Here is a 21,779-nt window from a genome sequence, read left to right on the forward strand (position 1 = left end):
GACGTAAAAAAATAGAATATCGACGGTGAAACTACCAAACCACGTATCTCGGTTTGCGACGTCGCAGACTTCCTGTCATACTTTATTTTTTAATGAAAACTACTTAACGTCTAGTCTTGAAAATTTCTGTGATTTTCCTCTTTGTGCGGAGAAAATTCTGTGAAAATTCAAGGAATGATATTGATTTGGTCGACTTCAAAAAATAAAATGCGAGCGTAGATTTTAACACCGCAAACGAGATACGTGGTTTGGTAGTTTCACCGTCGATATGTCATCCGTCACCTTTGGATCCAAATTCAAAATCGAAATTTCTAATTGTTTAGCACAAAATAGCTGAAAACTCATGTTTCTTGCGGTTTTACCTCAGATATCGACCGGGCTTTAAGAGGACGAGCCATGATCTTCGAATATGTTTTTAATGGACTTATAGAGACGTAACATACGAGAATATGGTTTTGATTCGAATGATAACAGAGCAATGTCACCTTGTGAATTTTTCCTCTTCCATCTCCTCTTTTTTTCGTAAGCACCTCTGGCAGCGTGGCTGCTCAGCCAGTCAATTCCTTCTTAAAACAAAAAGAATTTGTCGTTAGAAAAGGGATCGCGGGAGGGAGAGAAGGCAAATAACCCGCCTTTGAGCTCGAATCTCTTCCTGAGTGAGTGAGTGATCTGGTTGTTTACTGCACAATTTTCAATTTTCCTCCGACAATCGAAGAAACTGTATTCATGAGGGGATGCTTCTGATGAGGGCTTCTCCTTTGCCTTCGAAATTGTATTTTTCGTAACACTTTGATGTATTGCATGCGTCGGTCTCACTGTTTCCTGCAAGTCACGCTTCTTGTACGGTCACAAGTTCCTTGGAAAGTCAGCAGTGGCGTGGCGACCGTGGCTTGCTTTGCGATTTAGGGTTGGTTCCAAACTTTTAACTTTTCCATGTCAATCGTGTCTTTTATTGATTTTTACCATTTTAATTTTGCTTGTTTTGTGATCAGAATTTTATTCTAAATTAAGATTCAACCTCATAAGTAACATTTTTTAGTCATTCGTTATCCAAATATTGTCGCTGAACACTTCAAATGTCCCTACCGTAGACCGTCCATTGGCAAGTTTTGGAAGTTTGACGTGAAATTTTCGATGATCTATCTATGCATAACGAAAATCGAACCAAGATAGTTTTACTTCCGGCAGCTACGAATTACAGTATTTTTCGGTATTAGGCCTAACAGTCATGAAGCATTTGTTGACTGTATCCAAAAAAATGCACCAGTGTATTTTCTTGAATGGAATTCATGAATAGAAATTTGATGAAATTTTTTAAAACTTTGGCGATGGACGTATAATCAGTATGCCATTAACCACGTGGAAACGGTTGAATGTTAATTTTGAGTATTACCCCAATTTTCTCAAATATTCGCATAATTGTTGCGGTTTCCATGCGCAGCCTCTATACAAAAAATTGTTGGAATTCCATAAAAATGAAGTTTCATTCTGCATCTCTGACCTCACCAGGTTAATTTGCTCCTTGTATGCAAAAATGCACACGCGACAATGACTGGATTTCGCCCTCGAGTATTCGAGTCGCTCTCCGCTTACTACCACGTGGCCCGACGCGCGACGCTCGACGGGCGTGATTGAACGTTCTTGCCTCCCTGCCAAAGTGTCGCAGCCGCGGTCGTCGCGAACGCTGCGGCGCAACGGCGCGCACGGGCACGAGCACGGCGGACACACCCGTTACACACGAGGATGAAGATATATTTTAATCGAGCGAGCGTCGAGTCGAGCGGGCAGCCGCTGCGCGACGCCGTCCGAGAGCATTCGTATTAATTACGCGCGGTTTGACACCGGAAAATATGTATCAAATCGGCCGACATCCCGGCTGCCAAGTCGCCGGAGAAATAGTGTTGCTAATTTTTTTCTTTCTTTTTTTCTTTTTGATCGGAAGGGGGTCTGTATTTCCCCCGATTCTTTTTAACATTCAAACTAGATCGGAAAATCACCATCGCTTAAAGTATAATGCAAAAATCTTGGTAAATTAGCAACACCACCTTCTCTTGTACAATGAGAGCGTCGCTTTCAATATTTGTACACGCAAGAATAGTGATTAAAAGAATCCCTTTTTTAAAAGTTCTTTCTTTTAAATTTTGCTATTTCACACCCTCCCACAACCCGCGGGAAAAGAAAGAAAGAAAGAAAGAAAAAAATTAGCAACACTATTTTTTGAATGAAAAATCTCTGCAAAGAATCATATATACGACCTAAGTGCCTCCCCAAGTTGCATAAAATCCAGAAACCTAAATGCCATTAGATAGCTCTATTTAAGAGGAAAATTTTAAAAAAAAGTTCATTGAAATCGGTTGAAATGCAGCGGAGTTATGCATTTTAAAGAGTTTTCACTTCAAAAAATGGCAACGTCGCACATCGACAGCCGAAGGTGAAAATACGGCTCGTGTTGTACACCTTACTGTTCTGTGTAATTATTTCAACGTAAATTGAACATTAGGGACCCCTAGTTCACGAATGACTCAGTGATAAGACGCATTCACATTGCGCAAAAGCGCATGTGACCAACTTTGAGCGGTCATATCTCGGAAACTAAACGTTTCCCCGGGATGATCTTGTGCTCGTTAGAAAGGTGAGAATCTGAACTTTCATTTAGACTGGTTTTTGTTTAGATTCCGTCGATTCCACGATCGTGGTAAAATAAAAACTAAATTTTTGTGTCTATCAAAAACTGCTAAAACCGCGTAAGTGCCACTTAAAGCCAAGTAAACCCCAGAAAACTATACATTACTAGAAAGCTCTATTTAAGAGGAACATTTTAAAAAAAAGTTCATTGAAATTGGTTGAGATGCGGCGGAGATATGAATTTTTAAAGGTTTCCACTTTAAAAAATGGCAACGTCGCAACCCGGCGCTTCTAAGCAAAACGGCGACCGGTTTTGGGCGTCTCGGAAGCTACTGTATCACCCCAATTGATCAAAATTCGAAAATGCCTTGAGGCATTTTTGGCCGTTTTTTCACACACCTCTTTCAACATGTAATTTTGGTTAATACAGGAAGAGTAGAACACAAAATAACCCGTGCTTTCGGTTGACAATTTCAAGAGAAAATGTCGGCTACTTTTGTTGAAGAAAGGACCCCGCACGGTTCTTATGGAAAATGGCCCTCTGTCAAATGCGTTGAAACTTCAGTATGTTGTGCAGCATGTCATCGTGAACAAAAGTTCCTATAGGCCAAACAAGATCCCATGTGCGGTTTTCGAGATATTCGCCGTTTTATGTGCGTAACCGGAGGTTTCGCGCGCTCCCGCCGGAGCCATACCATTGTGCGGCGCCGCTCGTGCCCTTCCCTCCCAGTCACTCTCCGCTGCCCCGCCGCCCATACCTCGGCTCCTCTATCGCTCCAACTACGACGCTCACGAGGCTGCGCCCATCATTACCGGACCGCGCCCGCACGCCGTCTTCTTACGCGGCCTCTTCTTCGGCCATGTCGCCTCTTTTTCTCATCGATCCTTTCTCTAAGTCTTCAGAAACGTTTAAGAAGTCCATTTTTACTAAACATGATAATGCTAGTATCACAAATAATACAAAAAGAGAGGAAAAACAAATGATAATCCATGCGAAAGTACGTAGGAGGGTTGGAATGCCTAAGAGACGTTAAATAAAACGAACTTTTTTTTTATTTTCTTCCCTCTTCCTTTCTTTCTTTTTGTTCTTCATTTTTCTCATGTGGAAGCAGTGAAAGTAACTTCTGTCGGAAGATGATGTTGATGTTTTTTCTTTTTTTTTTTTCTTTCAATAATGACGTGGCGGAGGTTGAGGGTAAATAGTCGGCTGACGATGCCCAAGTAGGAATTAAGTTTGCTTTAGTCTTGACTTAGCTGAACCGCACCAATGGAGGAGGAGAGAGGGATCATTAATAACTGAACTCAAGGAAGAGAGATGTCCATTTAGGCGTAAATGGTCACATCTTAAGTCGCTCCAACTTGCAGCACCACCTTATCAGCCATCTTATTATCTGCTGATCGTATCCTCTAATCAGATCGTACATCCAAGACGAACTCCATAGAGATGATGAAAAAGAGTTGCTGGTCGACCGTAACATTCATGCGCGTACGGGGCCTTTTGTCAGCTAAGTCAAGACTAAAGCAAACTTAATTCCTACTTGGGCATCGTCAGCCGACTAATTACCCTCAACCTCCGCCACGTCATTATTGAAAGAAAAAAAAAAAAAAGAAAAAACATCAACATCATCTTCCGACAGAAGTTACTTTCACTGCTTCCACATGAGAAAAATGAAGAAAAAAAGAAAGAAAGGAAGAGGGAAGAAAATAAAAAAAAGTTCGTTTTATTTAACGTCTCTTAGGCATTCCAACCCTCCTACGTACTTCGCATGGATTATCATTTGTTTTTCCTCTCTTTTTGTATTATTTGTGATACTAGCATCATCATGTTTAGTAAAAATGGACTTCTTAAACGTTTCTGAAGACTTAGAGAAAGGATCGATGAGAAAAAGAGGCGACATGGCCGAAGAAGAGGCCGCGTAAGAAGACGGCGTGCGGGCGCGGTCCGGTAATGATGGGCGCAGCCTCGTGAGCGTCGTAGTTGGAGCGATAGAGGAGCCGAGGTATGGGCGGCGGGGCAGCGGAGAGTGACTGGGAGGGAAGGGCACGAGCGGCGCCGCACAATGGTATGGCTCCGGCGGGAGCGCGCGAAACCTCCGGTTACGCACATAAAACGGCGAATATCTCGAAAACCGCACATGGGATCTTGTTTGGCCTATAGGAACTTTTGTTCACGATGACATGCTGCACAACATACTGAAGTTTCAACGCATTTGACAGAGGGCCATTTTCCATAAGAACCGTGCGGGGTCCTTTAAGGTAAAACGAGCGGTGAGTACCAACGTCTAAATCGGAGGAATTCATTTTCCCAGTCTCTTCATTGTTTTCTGCGCTAAATTCACCGCAAATTGTACTAAAATCAACACAAAATTTTTGTTGGTTTGTGTTTCATTTCCTACATTAACCAAGAGTAACACAAGAGCACAGATATTTTTATCAGTGCACCGAAAAAAAATGAAGTTGATTCAACATTTTGGATGTAAAAAAAAGTGTGCGAGAACTCACAATAATCGCTACAGCAGTTACTTGAGCAATGTCAAGATGTAAAACTAACTACTGTGCCGGTAATTCAGAATTTTGTGAGTTCTCGCACACTGTTTTTACACCCAGAATGTTAAATCAACTTCACTTTTTTTTCGGTGTATGGTTGTTCTATTACTTACAACCCTTGTCCATTACGATCATCCTCTTCCACGAAAAAGATAACTCCATTGTCCATTTTCTTCTTTGCTATCGCGCATCGATTTTAATAACCATCCCGCAGATATACCATATTTTAGAGATCTTTCACTCAGGAGCTGCAAAATTTCTCGAAGATTCATTGCGAGATTTCATTTTATAAAGTTTACAACAGGGAACGCAATGTTGTGTATGATGTTCACAACTTCGTAAAGTTGAATCTCACAATGAATTTTCTTGAAATTATCTGAATTTCCTGAAATGAACTCAGATGAAGAGTGCGACTGACTCATATGTGGAGAAGCTCGGCAACCCGGGACACAGGCGTGTGACACGGTGCGCAGCCCCGCGTCAGCCGGGGAAAAAGGGAAAAGTGGAAATGAAATTAAGCGTCGGACGCCTACAGATTGTCAAACTTTTCAATACAATTATGCGTATTATTCGGCCGTTTGTCATGTCGCGTTTTACGCTGACACGTGCCATCGCGCGCCGATCCATCAGGACGCCCGCTCTCTGGCGCTCTGCCTCTTCGAGTGTTGACTCGGCCAATTTTTCGAGCTATCCAATATTTGCCGACCGAACTAACCCTTACAACCCTGCAGAGATCCAAAATGATATGGATTGAAATGTCGACGATTTTTTCAGGGGCTACGTATGCAACCCGCAACACTAATTATCCGAGAATTCGATAAGAAACTTTGAAATTTGACTCATTATGTTTTTACAAGAAATTCTTATGACTTCACTGCGGGCTGATTGTTGACATTGTAGACAAAGCTATAGACGAAGAAGACATAGGGAGTAAGGAGCGATCCTAGTTGGTTGAAATGGGTGGTTCCAATAGACTAAGGGAGAAAATGATGGACTAACCCTCGGGTCTCCCAAGGGTTCGTTAGTTAGTCTATTACCTCCCTCTCCTGTCGATTGCAACCACTCGCCTCCACCAGTAGGATCCCTCGATATCCCTGTTGTCCTCTTTGTCTATAGCTTTGTCTATCAATTTCAACAATCATCCCGCTACGAGTCAACGCTACCAGAGCAGGGGAGCCCGAACAGAAATAGAGGGTCATCGTCGAGATTGGTGAATCGTTATCGATTAATCGATCATTATCAATTGTATTGAACGATAAATAAAAATTTCTGCAATGTTTTTTTAAATCAAGGTTATGACATTTGCCAACAACTCAAAAATCGACCCACAAAAGGGTCGTCGGGGTCGTCCCCTCCTCATTACAATGCCAATTAACTGACCGATTCTATCCGTCTCATATCTAAAACCGAGCAGGAACCCCTCACTGCCCGTTGTCATTAGGAGCCATCTGTATTTGAATTTCGTGTCCGTGGGCCTATAAGTCACGAAGGGGGGCGTCCATAAATTTCTTAACCCACTCAGGGGAAAAGAGTCAATGCCCTTTTCGCGTAGGCCACAAAGGGTAGAAGTTTCATCTTATTTGTGATCGTGAAAGGGCGAAAACCTTAAACATGCACAGCGAAGAATATTTTGTGTGACGAACAAACGGACGAAAAACACAGTATTCTATGAAATGACGCAGAGGGTTTTAATTTAGTCAATCCCTCATTATTTTTACATTTCTGTATCGGAGAATAATTGCTGGAAAACGTATGTTTGGATTTAGTTCCGCCAAAAGGAACGAATTCACACTGCATTCTTTAGATTTGAACTGTTAATCTTCGATAAGACTCAATGTCTAGCCAGTTTTAAACTCAGTATAATACGATCAAATTTTGAGTTTTAACATTCGTCCTATCAATTTGCGAAAAAATGTATGTGTAGTTTTATTCAAAATAGCTCTTGATAGCCTTCGCACGAATTTTCCCCTTTGAGTATTTGAGTATTCTTTTTATTCCTCCACTGGCATCATCATGCCAGAGTCGGATTAGCGCTTAGGGCCTCGGGATTCTGGTTATTAGGGACCCCAAATCGCAAATTTTAAGGGCCTCATGGCACCCAAAATGGCTCCTTGACTTTCTCTTAATATCTCTTTAAACTCCAAAAACCTCTGGAAAGGATGGGGGGGGGGGGTTGTCCAGGGGGGCCAGAGCACCCCGGTTACTCTGCCCTGATTGATGCAAACGAAGTGAGTTTCAGAATTTCTCACGCTTCGACGGTGTTTTTGGGTGAGCTTCAACTTTTTTCCATGGTGCGGGCCATGAAAAATGCTCAGACTCGGGGATTCCGACGTGGAATCCGTGGAATGGCTGACCTATGAACACGGAGTTTCCGGGGTATAGGACTGAGGACCTGCCGCACGGTGGATCGATTCAATTAGAGAGGTCGGACATGAAATTTTCGACTAAAACTGCAAATTTTGGTGTTTATTTCGTCACATTTTAAATTTAATGGGGCACTGAAAAAAAAATCTCGGTGTATTTACTAAGAAAAGGGTAAAATTACCAAGAATTCAGGGTTCTACTTGAGCCCAGTTTTTTCTTGGTAAAATTACCATTAATGGAATTGGTAATTTTACCGAGAAATCTCGGTAAAATTATTGAATTTTCTCGGTAATTTTACTGGACCTTCGTAAAAACGCCAATATTTTTTATCGACAGTGGTAGAATTACCGAGATAAAATGGCAAAGTTACCGGGAATTGATTACCAATTAAAGTGGTATTCTTGCCTGAAAAATCAGTAAAAATACCGGTTTTTAGATAAGCTTACCAGTCTGTCTTGGTAAAATTACCTATAATTGGTAAAAAAAAAGTTAGATGGTAAAGGTACCAACGGACCGTGGTAAAAACGCCGAGAATTTTTTTCAGTGCATTTTAAATTTTAAGGGGTGCTCCCAGAAGAAAATTTCACGTGAAAATTAATAGAACCACTTTTAGAACCTCGAAGTTCTGTTTATACGGAGTTTTAAGAGCTTAAAGTAAATTTTGTCCAACCTCTCCTATTGGCTCGATCCAGTGTGCACCGACGCGATACAGCGTGATCGCGTTTCCTTCGCTGCCGTGCTTTGGAAAAACGCCGTATGAACATTTGAATGTTGCCAAATTCCTCCAGAACAAAGATTTATCATTTCGGAAGAAAGTTATACATAATTCTCCTCGAAATTTTTGGAAAATTTTTTGAATGGGCCTGTTGCATGCAAGAGATACAGCCGTGCGAATAGACTTTTTAGAGGTCTAATGACACGAAAATTACGATGGTCACATTAAAAAAGTCTGAAATACACTCCTTACTGCGCAATTTGCATTGTTAGGAACGCGCTTTTTCAAATTTCCCGCGTCTGGGGGCAGTTTTCTAACGGAAACAATTAACGGTAACTCACGGCTATTTCCGGTCAACTAAAACTGACAACATAACCTAAAAATCGGAGCTCGTGATATCGTGAAATGAAATGTAAAGGATTGCGTTGGATATTTAAAAGTTGATCGATTTGGTTACCGCATAACGCGTATATGGACCACTATGAGAGATCACGTTGGGTTGGAAACAAACTGAAGGAAAAAATAACAACAACAACAAACAACAACAACGACTCGGCATCTTCCGGAAATCACCGAAGCCCGCCGTTTGCTCGTTTCCGGTGATTAGAAAACTGCCCCCAGACGCGGGAAATTTGAAAAAGCGCGTTCCTAACAACGCAAATTGCGCAGTAAGGAGTGTATTTCAGACTTTTTTAATGTGACCATCGTAATTTTCGTGTCATTTAACCTCTAAAAAGTCTATTCGCGCGGCTGTATCTCTTGCATGCAACAGGCCCATTGCGAATAAAACTATCTGAAAAATTGGAAGGGAAATATTTACAACGTTCCCGATAAATTCGTGTTTCATCATAGAAAATTTTGCAACGCCTTAAGGTTCGTACGGCGTATTTCCTTAGCGCGGCAGTTCGGAACTCGCGTGTCGAGCCCGAAGAATGTGGCCAGCGCACATCATTGATTGTTTAGAAAGGAGAATGTGTCCATTTATCAGATGAGTCTCAGAACGCTTATATTCTTATGTAGCCCAGGGCTCATCTGAAAATGTTGATTCTTTGTAGTCGAAATGAAATTCGTTTATGCAGTCTTGAGGCATTGGCACTCTCCGGCACTTGTCATGGAAGTGAGTGAAAACAGTGTCATGATCTCTTCATGTTGACGCCTAGATAAAGAATTTTGATGTTGTCAAGCTCAGTTTCGCACCGAAAGCCACAAATGCAAAATGACGTACGAATTGTGGCTCCGAAGACCGAAAATTTTGGTTTTTGCGCCGGACTTCGTGTTGATAGCCCATTCTAAAGTAATTTTGCTTGTTGATTCTGAATTTAGGGTCTGAATTCATCTCCAGCATAAAGGTTGTTGTTGTTCCCTGTTCAAGCTGGTCTCCTAAATGGTTAAAGAAAGAGCTAACATTCCAATTGATGTCTAACACTTGGGTGCAGAATGTTCCTCAACACCAAACCGCTCGGAACGTATCGGTGTTTTTGCCTCATGCCCAAATTTTCTGTTTTCCTCACAGGAAAATGCTGGCATTTTTGGGCAAAATGCATCTCAACGATAAAAAATACTGGTGAAAAACATAATTTTCATGAACCTAAATTTGCAGACCCGTGTTATCAAAGGTTGCCATGTTGAAGAAATAGATTCGAAAATGGTGACAGTATTCAATGAAATACAGGCCATGCGAAATCGTTAAAGTGCAGTCATCCCTGAATACAAGTATGAATTGAAATTCCGCGCGTGGAAATGCTTGCCTTTAAAAACAATTAAAGTACAAGTCAATATAAAAGAGTGGACATATTTTCAGTTTTTTGCCATGCCCCTTCTTGGTCATTCATGAAAACGAATTTGATTTACCCTACAACATTCGAAGAATTTTTCCCGCTCATAGAGGAGATGAAACAAATCATTATCAAACGGATGTATAATGAACTGATTAACTTGATTATCGACTAAAAGCAATAAGAAGTTTATTGGAAAAAAAGCCGTCCGTGCGTTTATCAATAATGAAGAGTGATCAGTCCAAAAACGAACGCGATTGAATCGAACATTCCATCTTTAATTGCTGAACTTTGTTTTATGCATAGAATATACATACGAACCCCATCATGAGAAGAAATTGTGCAAAATTAAATTAATTCCCCTTTTCTCATTTCTGTTGCAGGTATGTTGTTTATATATCCTCGCGTGGTGACATTCACATTGAGAAGCAGTAAGTTTTCATTTTTTATCCTCGAAATGTTAAATCCTGAGTCCGGACACTCAAAAAAATTGGCAAGAATAAATACTTTTGATTCAATCGTACTTTTGCTTGAATCGAAAAGAGATCCGCTTAAATTAGGAGGTTGGGCTCTCGATCCAAGTAAAATCCGATTGAATCTAGAGTATTTTCTCTTGTAAAAATTTTAAAGAGTCTGGACTTTGAATCCAAAAGCCTTTTTTTCCAGTGTTGGTTCCGGAAGATATCTTTTTAACAGCAATCGAGTCACATCATTTCCAATGCACTATTTACGGACTCAAGATGTTTGCTATCAATGTATAGCGCCCTTACTAAAAGTGCGATTGGATCTAGTATTCCAATTGGATCCTCATGAATTTTTTTCCCCCTCCTATATATCAGAAATGAAGTCCTCAAGGCGCTATTCTGGGTAACTTAGCCCCAATAGAGTCCCTTTATACTGAGAGTCAAGACAATGTGAAGCCATTTCTGATTGGTTCCCGTATTTTAGGCCTTCACAGTGTCACAAACGGGAATAAAGATTACATTTTCACCGATTGCAAAGATCACAATCTGGAATGGACCAGGGAATTACGGGTTCGGCAAGGAGCAAACGAAATAAGAGAAGGAACGGAGAAAGGAATTTGAGAATGGGCCGATCAAAGATTACAAAAAACGTTCAATTTCTGTAATCTTTATTCCCGTTTGTGACTCCATGAGGGGGTGTTGTCTTGACTCTCAGTATAAAGGGACTCTAGCCCCAACGTTGCGCTTAATTTATTTTTTTATTTTTTTTTTTTTAATTTTTTTTTACCGGTGTGGTTTTTCGCCCCCTTTCATTTTTGAGGTCAGTAGGTTTCGAGGTTAGGATACGGACCACACGTCCCGGGCGTATTATCTCCCCGCCGAGAGCGTCATAAACGCCGATTGCGATCACGAATCAAGCGGCGGCAAAACAAGGGTCCGAGTCAACGCATGCCTCGTCGAGGGGTGGTTTGTTTGGGCCGGACGCCCGGAAGGGAGGGGGTGCTCCGTCGTGTCGCGTATTGTTGCTCCCGATGAGGCGCGGTAGATAAGGCGAGGAGGTCTTGGGTCAGAACCGCGTAAGTCGGCCGGGGTTCCCGGGCGGATGCGCGGTTTGGCCGCGAGTGGCGGAGGAGGCCAGCCGATCGGAATCGATAATGCAATTAACCTCGGAGCGGCGAGTGCCACCGTCGGGTTGGCGCACCCGCGGCGAGCCGCCACCGAGATCGGTCCAATCTGTCGGGAATCGATGGAGTGCCGTGCGGTGATAACAGCGTGGGCGCATTGTGTTCGGAAATTGCGCAAGAGCTGTCTATCCACGGTTAAGAATTCTCTGTAGGAGGGGGCAAAAAAATGAGGATCCAATGGAGATGTTGCATGTGTGAGGAATTCGCGATTTGACTGTTGATTCTTGTGTAAAAGTTTGCGAGAAACACGATGGTACCACTGGTTTTCTCTAAATCAACTCCCAAGCTCAAAAAAAGCTCTCAAGTTGAGGCCAAAATGGAGGGGATATCCCACGCTATCCTGAGAGTCCACCTCTACATCAAGACAAACTCTCCATGCAAAGATAGGGAGCAAAATACATTGACAGGGTTGCCACTTTATTTGGGGACTCCAAAACTGAAAACACGGCAACCCTGCTAATGTATTTGCTCCCTATCTTTGCATGGAGAGTTTGTCTTGATGTAGAGGTGGACTCTCAGGATAGCGTGGGATATCCCCTCCATTTTGGCCTCAACTGAGAGCTTTTTTGAGCTTGGGAGTTGATTTCAGAGAAAACCAGTGGCACCATCGTGTTTCTCGCGAACATTTACAAAGAATCAATAGTCAAATCGCAAATTCCTCACACATGCAACATCTCCATTCTCTATAGGAGGGAGCAAAAAATGTATGATGATCCAATTGGATATAAACCTTCTCGTGTTATCAGAAGCAATGTTTTTCTCGATTTCAGAAAAAATCTTAATGGCGGCGAATCTAAAAAATATTTATCTATTTCATTTAAGAACATTTCTGCTGAAATCTGCGGACTGGTCATGAAAATGGATAGACAAAGGTACAGACAAAGAAGACAAAAGAGATATGGAAGGATCCTATTGGTGGAAATTGGTGGTTGCAATTGACACAAGTGGTAAGCAATCGACTAACTAACGGCAGTATATGAGGGACCCTATAGTTCGTCCATCATTTTCCCCTTCAGTCTAAAACTACCACCCGTTTTTCAACTTATAGGATCGCAACATTCTCTCCTCGTCCTCTTTGTCTATAGCTTTGTCTATCAATTTCAGTAATCAACCCGCAGGTCGCTCTTTTCCAATGTATCTGTACTAGTGTGAAAAATGTGTTTTGGTGGAAAATGAGAGACACTTGAGAGAACAGTCTTTCCTGATCATTTCGCATCCTTGCATCTAAGGGTTGAAAATACCTGAATAATGTCAAGCCCAGAATCTAAACCCACTGCGCGCCTTCTCGGCCCGTCGGGAGCCCAGCCGAGACAGGACTCGATTGAAGGGCGTCAGTGCTGAGCATTTATTGTTGAGCACTGATCGTTGATTAAACGACCATCTCTATTCGCCCCCTCTCGGAGTCCCGAGTGATTTTTGTCACGATCGGTAGATTGGTTGATGCCGGAAACCGCGCAACCCCTCAAGACTCGGATTTTGAGGTCGTTTTATCCGGGAGATCTGGGTTGTCTCATTAGACCTCCTTTATACTCGTGGCAGGGGCCATCGGAGGGGATGTTTTCTTGCACGAGTGTTGATTTCAGCAGCAATTTTTGGACACTTCTAATTTGTGGAGCACGTTTAAAGACAGAGTGTGGCCACTGAAGGATCCATAAGCGTTTGGCTCAGCCATCTTAGAAAAAAAACCATAAAAAGCCACTACTTTCAGATTTCTAACGCGCTGTACAGGGTTGCCACAGTCAGAGAATACCGGGAAATGTCAGGGAAGTTTGAAAAGTCGGAAAATCTGGAAATGTCAGAGAAAATGACGAAAGTGTCAGGCAATAATCCTTAAGTCACCTTTATTGCTTCTAGAAAACGTTTGACGTTTCGAAAAACAAATTTGCCTGAAAACCATTTCTAATTATGTCTTTTACACCAACTAGCATATCTTCATCTTCAATCGTCTTAAATTCTCTCAATCTATCAATCGTCTTCACCAAAATGTGCCAGGGAATCAGGAATTTCATCTTCTAATTCTATGGCAACCCTGGCCAAAGATGTTTTTTGGTGTAATACAACTCTAGAAATGTGGAGTTTTCAGAATCCCCCCCCCCCCTCTCCGCGCTTTTACGCGGATCTTGTCCACGGACTGCGGCCTTTTTGCAAAGGCTGCTTTTCAAATAAGGCAACTCTGTCGCCGGGCGAACTTACAGGCGACCCAGAACAAGGCTGAACGGCCGCATACTTACATGGAGTCCATTGACGCGAGGCGCGCATACTTGGAGCACTAAACGGAATTTAGCGAGAGCTCTAATTACCATTGTTCTCGCCGCTCGGACTCATATTCATAATTGCCCCTCTCCCCCTCAACCCATGGTTCCCGACCGCGATTCCCTCCAGTGGCGTGGCGTGCTTTGCGATATATCGATTGATCTGCGTTTTAAACCTATGGGAAAATATCGATTAATAGGGTGTTCGCAGCGATCATCCTTAATAATCGATTATATATCACAGCTTCAAATGGGGAAATATCGATAGATCGAAAAGCACGCCACGCCACATAACAAAACGGAGCGTCCGCCGCCTCCACGTCAGAGATATTCCAACAAAGTCTCCAGATTCTCGTTGATAACATTGGTGATTTTTCAGCCCTACCTGACATCAGTGATGGTGATAGGATAAAATGTCCAAAAATAAATGTCCAGAGTAAAAAAATTGCCAATGTGAAAAAAGTCCATGAGCAAAAAATGGCCGGGTGAAATGTCCAGTGGCAGTGAAATGGCCAAAATAAAAAATGCCAAATGTCCGGTTACTACAAGTTATAATTTATAATGCCATTTACCTGTTCTTATAAATTCTTCTGTCTATAGTGTCTATGTAGTTTTTCCGTTTAAACACGTGTATTTTAGCAGAGTAGGTTATTTTTTCATATTTTGTTCAATCATTGTTCAATTTAGAAACCAAGGATATCCTCGCACTCAGCTTTCCTAGTAGTTTCATTTTACTCATGAAGTGTGCAAAATTTCAGACACCTGCAAATTCTCTTTTGTACTCTTTATCTATAGCTTTGTCTATCAATTTCAACAATCAACCTGTACACTGGAAAAAAAAACACATTGGATCTAGAGTCCAGACTCTCGAAAACATTGTCAAGAAAAAGGATTCTTGATTCAATCAGATTTAAGCTTAAATCAAAACGAAATCCGCTTAAATTAAGAGGCTTGGTTCTTGATTTAAGCTAGATTCTTGAATCAAGAGTACTTTTTCTTGTCGATGTTTTTAAGAGTCTGGACTCTAGATCCAATGTGCGGTTTTTTTTCCAGTGTATTCTATGGCAACCCTGTCATCCTCGATACTTTTCATTAATAATCTCGGAAGCCCATATCTAGATGGAATTCGATTGGTCGGCAGGCTCCTGGGACGCGAGTGCCGACAACCGAGGAAAAGGGGAAAAAACGGAAAAGGAAGAAAGGCTCGCGAAGACGTTTGGAGAGGCCCTGGCCCTAGCCGGGCCCATTAATAATGCATGCGGAAAAATTGCATAATGGGTGAATAATTACTGTGTCACACGGAGAGAGCCATCCGCTGAGACCCGCGGAATTGGAAATGAGCGAGCCTGTGCGCTTGAATATTCATCTCTCTCCCGCCGTCCTAAGGAAAAACGCCGTATGAACCCTCAGGCGATGCCAAATTTCCTCCGATAAAACACGACTTCCCCGATAAACTTATGAATATTTTTCTTTCGATTTTTCGGATAATTTTGTCCGCAGTTTCGCCCGGAGTTCCTGAAAATCTCAGGGGAAAATATTCATAAATTTCCTCGAAAGGTAGCATAATAGTGAATGAAATTTGGCAACTCCGGAATGTTCATAAGGCGTTTCTCCTCGGCGCGGGAGTCTTGTTCGCTGCGTCTCCTGGGCACGGGCTCGTATCCTTTTACGCTGGACGTCTGCGTGTAGAATTGTGGAATCGCGGGATCGTAGAAATTGACTGTGTATGTTCGGTGAACTTCCTGGACGGGCGAGGCAGGCTTAAATCAAGACGCGCGGCGCCGAAAACTGACGAAAACTGTCAATTTTTAAGGTGGATCTAAATGTATTTACGAGCCATTGAATGCAACTATTCGTGTCTCTAGGATGTCCGTGTTACATACACGAAAAATTGAAGGCGAAATGGCATCCTTAACATTCGCAGGAATGACGATGTTGATACGAGCCCTTGAATGCAACTATTCGTGTCCCTAGGATGCTCGTGTTACATACACGAAAAATTGCTTGTAGTATCAACGATGTTAATACTACAAGCATTGGGAATGCCATTTCACCTTCAATTTTTCGCGTATGCAACACGGGCATCCTACAGACACGAATAGTTGCATTCAGGGGCTTGTATCAAGATGGTTATAACTACAAGCGTTTAGAATGCCATTTCACCTTCAATTTTGCAATCGATGAAAATGTAATCTTTATTCCGTTTGTGCACGGAGAAAAAAACTTCGTGTGTGAGACCCGAAGTTTAGGTCATATGGATCTCTGAAGTTTACGGATTGAGCATGTGAACCCCATAGATTTAGCTGTCGAGGTTCGGATCACACATCTGAAACTTCAGTTCTTACATCTGAAGTACTTCGGTTTTCACATCCGAAAAACTTCGGTTCTCACATCCGAAAAACTTTGGTTCTCACATTTGAAGTACTTCAGATGTAAGAACTGAAGTTTCAGATGTGTGATCCGAACCTCGACAGCTAGATCTAAGGGTTCACATGCTCAATCTGAAAACTTCAGAGATCCATATGACCTAAATTTCGGGTCCCACGCAAGAGGTTTTTTTCTCCGTGTGGAAGCCTAAAATACGGGAACCAATCAGAAATGGATTCACATTGTCTGAACTCATCAGGTATATAAAGGTACTCTTGTTGGCGCGGAACCGGCGCGACTTGGCAGGCGTGCTTGACTTCCTGCTCGCGTCTTTTGTGCGTTTTCTGTTGGGTGCTCGCTGAATGGGTTTGTCGTTTGACCTGTTGGAGTGTTGAGCAAGCCGGCAATAATTAATTAGGCAGTACTCCTCGACCTTTGAACATAACAGCTCGGAGATTGCTTCATTAAATAAATGAATTGCAGCGCGGGGACAGGGACACTGAGCCGCTGCTGCGCCTTTTCACCACGCTTTGCGCAACCCGAATCGAACCTATCCGCCGCAGCCTCCCTTTTTCTCTAAACCCCCGTTTCCGATCTGAAAAACCAGGAACATGACTTTCCGCCAACGGGGGAAAAATTGTGCTCTGGCTAATCGGACGGAGCTTATTCGATAACTCCCGAATTTGAAGCTACACCCACTGGTAAAAAAAAACCTCTTGGACCAATGCCGCGGTGCATTGACTTAAGAGTGCAGTTTCTGTCGCTGGATTTAAGAGACTTGAACTCTGTTCAAGCGGATTTCGCATTGATTCAAGCGACTTTGCATGATCAAGCGATATTGCATTGAAACAAGAGTCCAGACTCTTAAATCCGGCGACAAGAAACTGCACTCTTGAACCAAGAGGTTTTTTTACCAGTGCATGGAAAAAAAAACACATTGGATCTAGAGTCCAGACTCTTAGAAACATCTGACAAGAAAAAGTATTCTTGATTCAATCAGATTTAAGCTTAAATCAAGAACCAAGCCAAGCCTCTTAATTTGAGCGGGTTTTCGTTTTGATTTAAGCTTAAATCCGATTGAATCAAGAGTATTTTTTCTTGTCAATGTTTTCAAGAGTCTGGACTCTAGATACAATGTGTTTTTTCCCCAGTGTATTGTAAAGAATCGATTATTAAGGCGTTCGCAACGAACGCCCTGTTTATCAATCCTTTTCCATAGGTGTAAATGGTAGGTCAATCGATATATCGCAAAAAAGTGTCTATTTGTAGCCAGTCTTTCTCGGAGAGTATTTCATAAAAATGATATTTTCCAGTCACCTCGGACCACTTAACTTTTTTTTAAACCAAAAACCAAAAACTTAAGGAAAATTAAGAGACTTTTTCCTTAGAATTTCTTGAAAATTCAGATGAGACTATGACAGTTTTTTCCTGCACGCCTAGTAATCCGGAAAATTACTTTTAAAGGTGGCAGGGCGTGAAATATCGATTGTCGGTATTCCCCATTTGAAATTATGGTGAAGAATCGATCATTAAGGTGTTTGCTGCAAATACCCTGTTTATCGATTCTTTTCCATAGGTATTATCGGCAGGTCAATCGATATATCGCATAAAAAGTCACGCCGCTGACTAGAAGCTTAAGAATACATCATCTAGTTATCCCGGGAGTAAATAAAATCTAAAGAATAAGTTTTAGTATTGCATACATAGACTCAAAGTAGAACTGTTTACACTGAGAGTTATGGAAGAAAACATGGAATCCGCTCTAACCCAGTTTGACTCAATGCAACTTTCTCCCTAATCGATTCTGAGCTCATAATGGAGCTCTTCATGTTGAGGGCATAATGAACACTCATTGTCCCCAAAACCTCGGGTAAACCCACCTCTTTAATTAGTCAAATCCTCTATACAGAAACAGGGCTCAACACATGAGCAGGGTTAGCTTTGAAACGATGTGAACTAAAAATTACCCACTTGATACTAAGAGCTCCCAAACAGAGTGGCAAACCCCTTCATATGGACGTATTTATTCTAAAAGGAACTATGTGCGCAGGGGTTCACGTGTGACATAGTTCCTTTTCGCGTAAATACGTGCACATGTGCTCACTGTTCAGACTTGTCTTTGCGTAGAAAATTAGACTAATTACAGGGGGACTCTTTCAAAATGAAATGACACGCGCTCAGTATGGCCTCAACTTTAAAGGCTATGCAAGAGAGGATTTTGGAAGTACCAGAATTTTCACGCATGAAACGGTGGTCGCATTGTAAATTGTAAAATCCGGAACCATGCTGGAGTTTCACTCTCACTGGAAAAAAAACCACATTGGATCTAGAGTCCAGACTCTTGAAAACATTGACAAGAAAAAGGACTCTTGATTCAATCAGATTTAAGCTTAAATCAAAAGGAAATCCGCTCAAATTAAGAGGCTTGGTTCTTAATTTAAGCTTAAATCTGATTGGATCAAGATTATTTTTTCTTGTCGATGTTTTTAAGAGTCTGGACTCTAGATCCAGTGTGCTTTTTTTCCAGTGCTGGACATACTAAGGAAAAATACCCCATGATAATCGAGGTCTGCAAAATTTCATCCGATAAAATAAGGATTTCCTGGAAAGTTCCTTGGGAAGTCAGCAGTGGCGTGGCGCGCTTTGCAATGTGTCGATTACTCTGCTATTTAAAACCTATGAAAAAAGATCAATAAACAAGGTGTTCGCAACGAACACCCTAATAATCGATTCTTTACCATAGCTTCGAAATGGAAAAATATCGATAGTCGAACATCCACGCGGCGCCACCGCAAAACATTTTCCCCTTTTCCGCGAGCGGTTGAAGACATGTAAACGGAAGGAACACTCAACATTTAAATACGAGACTCTCAGCACCGCGTAAGAGTATTACCTCTATAAAGTGAAAAATGTAAGGGAGCGCGCTTAAGCCAGTTCTTTGTTTCCCCTCCCCAACCCCTCATACGACTTTAATTGAAGGGCAAGTCGAGATCCTTCGCGGGGTCGCGATGACAAGTGGCGACAAGCGTGTCATAGCAGGTAATCAAATTTTATAGTCCCGCGACAACGCGACCGGGCGAAGGGGTCCCCCACGCGATGCGAATCGGACCATAATGAAGCGTTCGAAAATATTTTCATAACATGAACATGGTCCTCCGGGCCGGATCTTCGCCGGAAGCACCACCCCCTCCCCCCTCGCGGACCGCCGCACAGTGGATCGAGCCAATCAGAGGGGTCGGACATGAAATTTTTGACAAGAACTGCAATTTTTTTTATTCATTTCGTCACATTTTAAACTTTAAGGGGTGTTTCTTGAAGAAAATTTCGGGAGGAAACCACTGGGACCATTTTTAAAATGTTAAAGTTTAAATTTAACGGAGTTATAAGCTTTTAAAGCTTCCAAATTATGTCCGACCTCTCCTATTGACTCGATCCACTGTGCGCCGCCGCCAGCGAGCGATTTCGCGGAGGGACCGAACAAAGAGCATAATTGGAGCACGTGAAAAACATCACGAACAATTTAAACCGATATTTGTACTTCGTGGGGGATGAAGGGATCGTATCGTGTTACGGCCGCCCATTAGTCGCCGATCGCTCAATTCGCAGGGATGGAGGGAGGGGAGGGGGTTGCTCATCATTTTTCATATTCCATCGAGAGAGCGCGGGACAATCGGAGAGTCTGGAAAGTTTTAATTGTAGTCGACTCGACTGCCGGGCCCGCTCGGCCGGGGCAAAAAAATATCGGGTTCGGTTTCGGAACTCGAAACTTGGCTCATCGCGCAGCGCCCCCGCCACCCCGCCGCGCCGCACAGTGGAGCGAGGCAATCAGAACGGCCGCATATGAATTTTTTACTAAAATTGCGAATTTGATGATTATTTCGTCACATTTCAAATATCAAGGGGTGATTCTAGATGAAAATTTTACGAGGAAACCAAAGGAACCATGTTCAAAACCTCAATGTTTTGTACAAGCGGAGCTGTACGTTAATTCCCACCTAGCATCCCTGGCTATTCGGGAAACCGTGCGAGATTGTGTTGGTAATAGCTGCGGAAAGATTGCCAGATTGTACAGTAAAATGTTGATATTTACTTAGGTTTAAACGGGATAATATGCTATCTGGCAACAATACATTCTGCGGAAAGAAAAATTCCCTACATTGACAAATATTAAATAATTTTCACCCTCTTTTACAAAGTGATTCTGTCGTGCAAATGGTTCATTCGATCAAACTTCCCTAGAATTTCAACTAAAAATTCTAAGCCCGGAAAAATTTCACATTTCAAAGGAAAAAAATCAATTATTCCAAGTCTTCCCTTTACGATCCCGTGTGTTCCCCGCAGCTATGACCAGATAACCTCAAACAGTGGCCAGCAATGTTTAGTACGAATTGTGTAAGCTTTTAGAGTTTTCAAATTTTATCCGATTTCTCTCATTGGCTCGATCCAGTGTGCGCCGCGGCGTCCTTCGTCGAAAATCGGATCGGAGAAGGGAATCGGGACTCCGGTGAAAAGACTAAAAACCTGGAGAAAAAAGGTGGGGAGGCGAGAGAGAGACGCGAGACGCGAGGCAAGACCAGTTCGTACCTGGAGCGCAGCGCGGCGGGTCGTGTCTCGTGAAGTTGCTCCTCGATGGACGCGAACCGGTTTCGGTGAATGGTGCGCCGCGTTTCTTCGCCTCTTTCTGTTTCTGTGCCCTTTATTCCGACTGTGTTTCTGTGTTCATTCTCTCCGCCATGGAATACGAAAGGAGAGTGTTTCGCCATTAGTTTTATCAAAATCAGGTTTCGGAATCTCTCGCAGGGAATCAAATGTGTATTGTTTTTTGTGTGGTTTAATATTTTCTAAACGTTGTTGAAACAGCCATCATTGATCTCAGTTCCAAGCGTGGTCCTTTCTTGTGATAAATTCCTTGCACTCAGAGCCTGGCTGTTTCTCTTATAGTCAAATTTTCCCCCGTTTAAAATTGATCAGGTATTCGGAACACCTGTTGAGTGCTATCCTTCAATGCAGTGTTCTATAGTGTTATTGTGTTTTGGATAATCCTAAATGGTGTTAAAGCTTGAGGAGTAAGTTTTATTATTTTCTCTCCACTTTTATTATTATTATTATTATTATTATTATTTTTTCATCTACATTTTTTAATTTCCCTTCTTCTTTTTGTTTATTTTTTGTATCACCTCCAAAAACGGGAAAATAGGCAATTTTGCTTGGAGACTTGAACGCTGATTTAAGAAAAACAGCCAGTGACTTGAAATTGCTTGTACCAATGTTTTGAATATTCCTGAAATGTTCATCGGGACAAATTCAATCAGAAGCAAGCTGTGTTTCACAGTGCTTAATTTTTCATTTTATTTTATTGGTTATAGTATGTTTGAGCCACATAACCCCACGAAACGTATCATAGTTTCACTGCACCCGCCGTACTTCAACGAATAAACTCATTTAATCGCCAACAAATATGTTGCATGGTTTTCTCGAATATAAAA

General features: G+C 42.1%; 1 protein-coding gene across 7 annotated transcripts in view; it reads left to right on the forward strand.

Moving 5' to 3' along the window:
* Positions 1-21,779, forward strand: part of LOC109029870 (latrophilin Cirl) — a 648,752-nt gene that overhangs the window by 444,379 nt on the left and 182,594 nt on the right. For 3 of the 7 annotated variants that reach the window (XM_072305252.1, XM_072305251.1, XM_072305246.1), the window contains one exon: positions 10,410-10,457. The exons of 3 other annotated variants lie outside the window; for them this stretch is intronic. In XM_072305252.1, coding sequence (XP_072161353.1) covers positions 10,412-10,457 — 46 coding nt within the window. In that variant the 5' untranslated portion in view covers positions 10,410-10,411. Of the gene's footprint in view, positions 1-10,409; positions 10,458-20,876; positions 21,360-21,779 lie in introns of those variants that run through there. One more of the 7 variants, XM_072305248.1, reaches the window with a different exon arrangement.

This window comes from Bemisia tabaci, chromosome 10 (assembly GCF_918797505.1).
Source record: "Bemisia tabaci chromosome 10, PGI_BMITA_v3".
NCBI lineage: Eukaryota > Metazoa > Arthropoda > Insecta > Hemiptera > Aleyrodidae > Bemisia > Bemisia tabaci.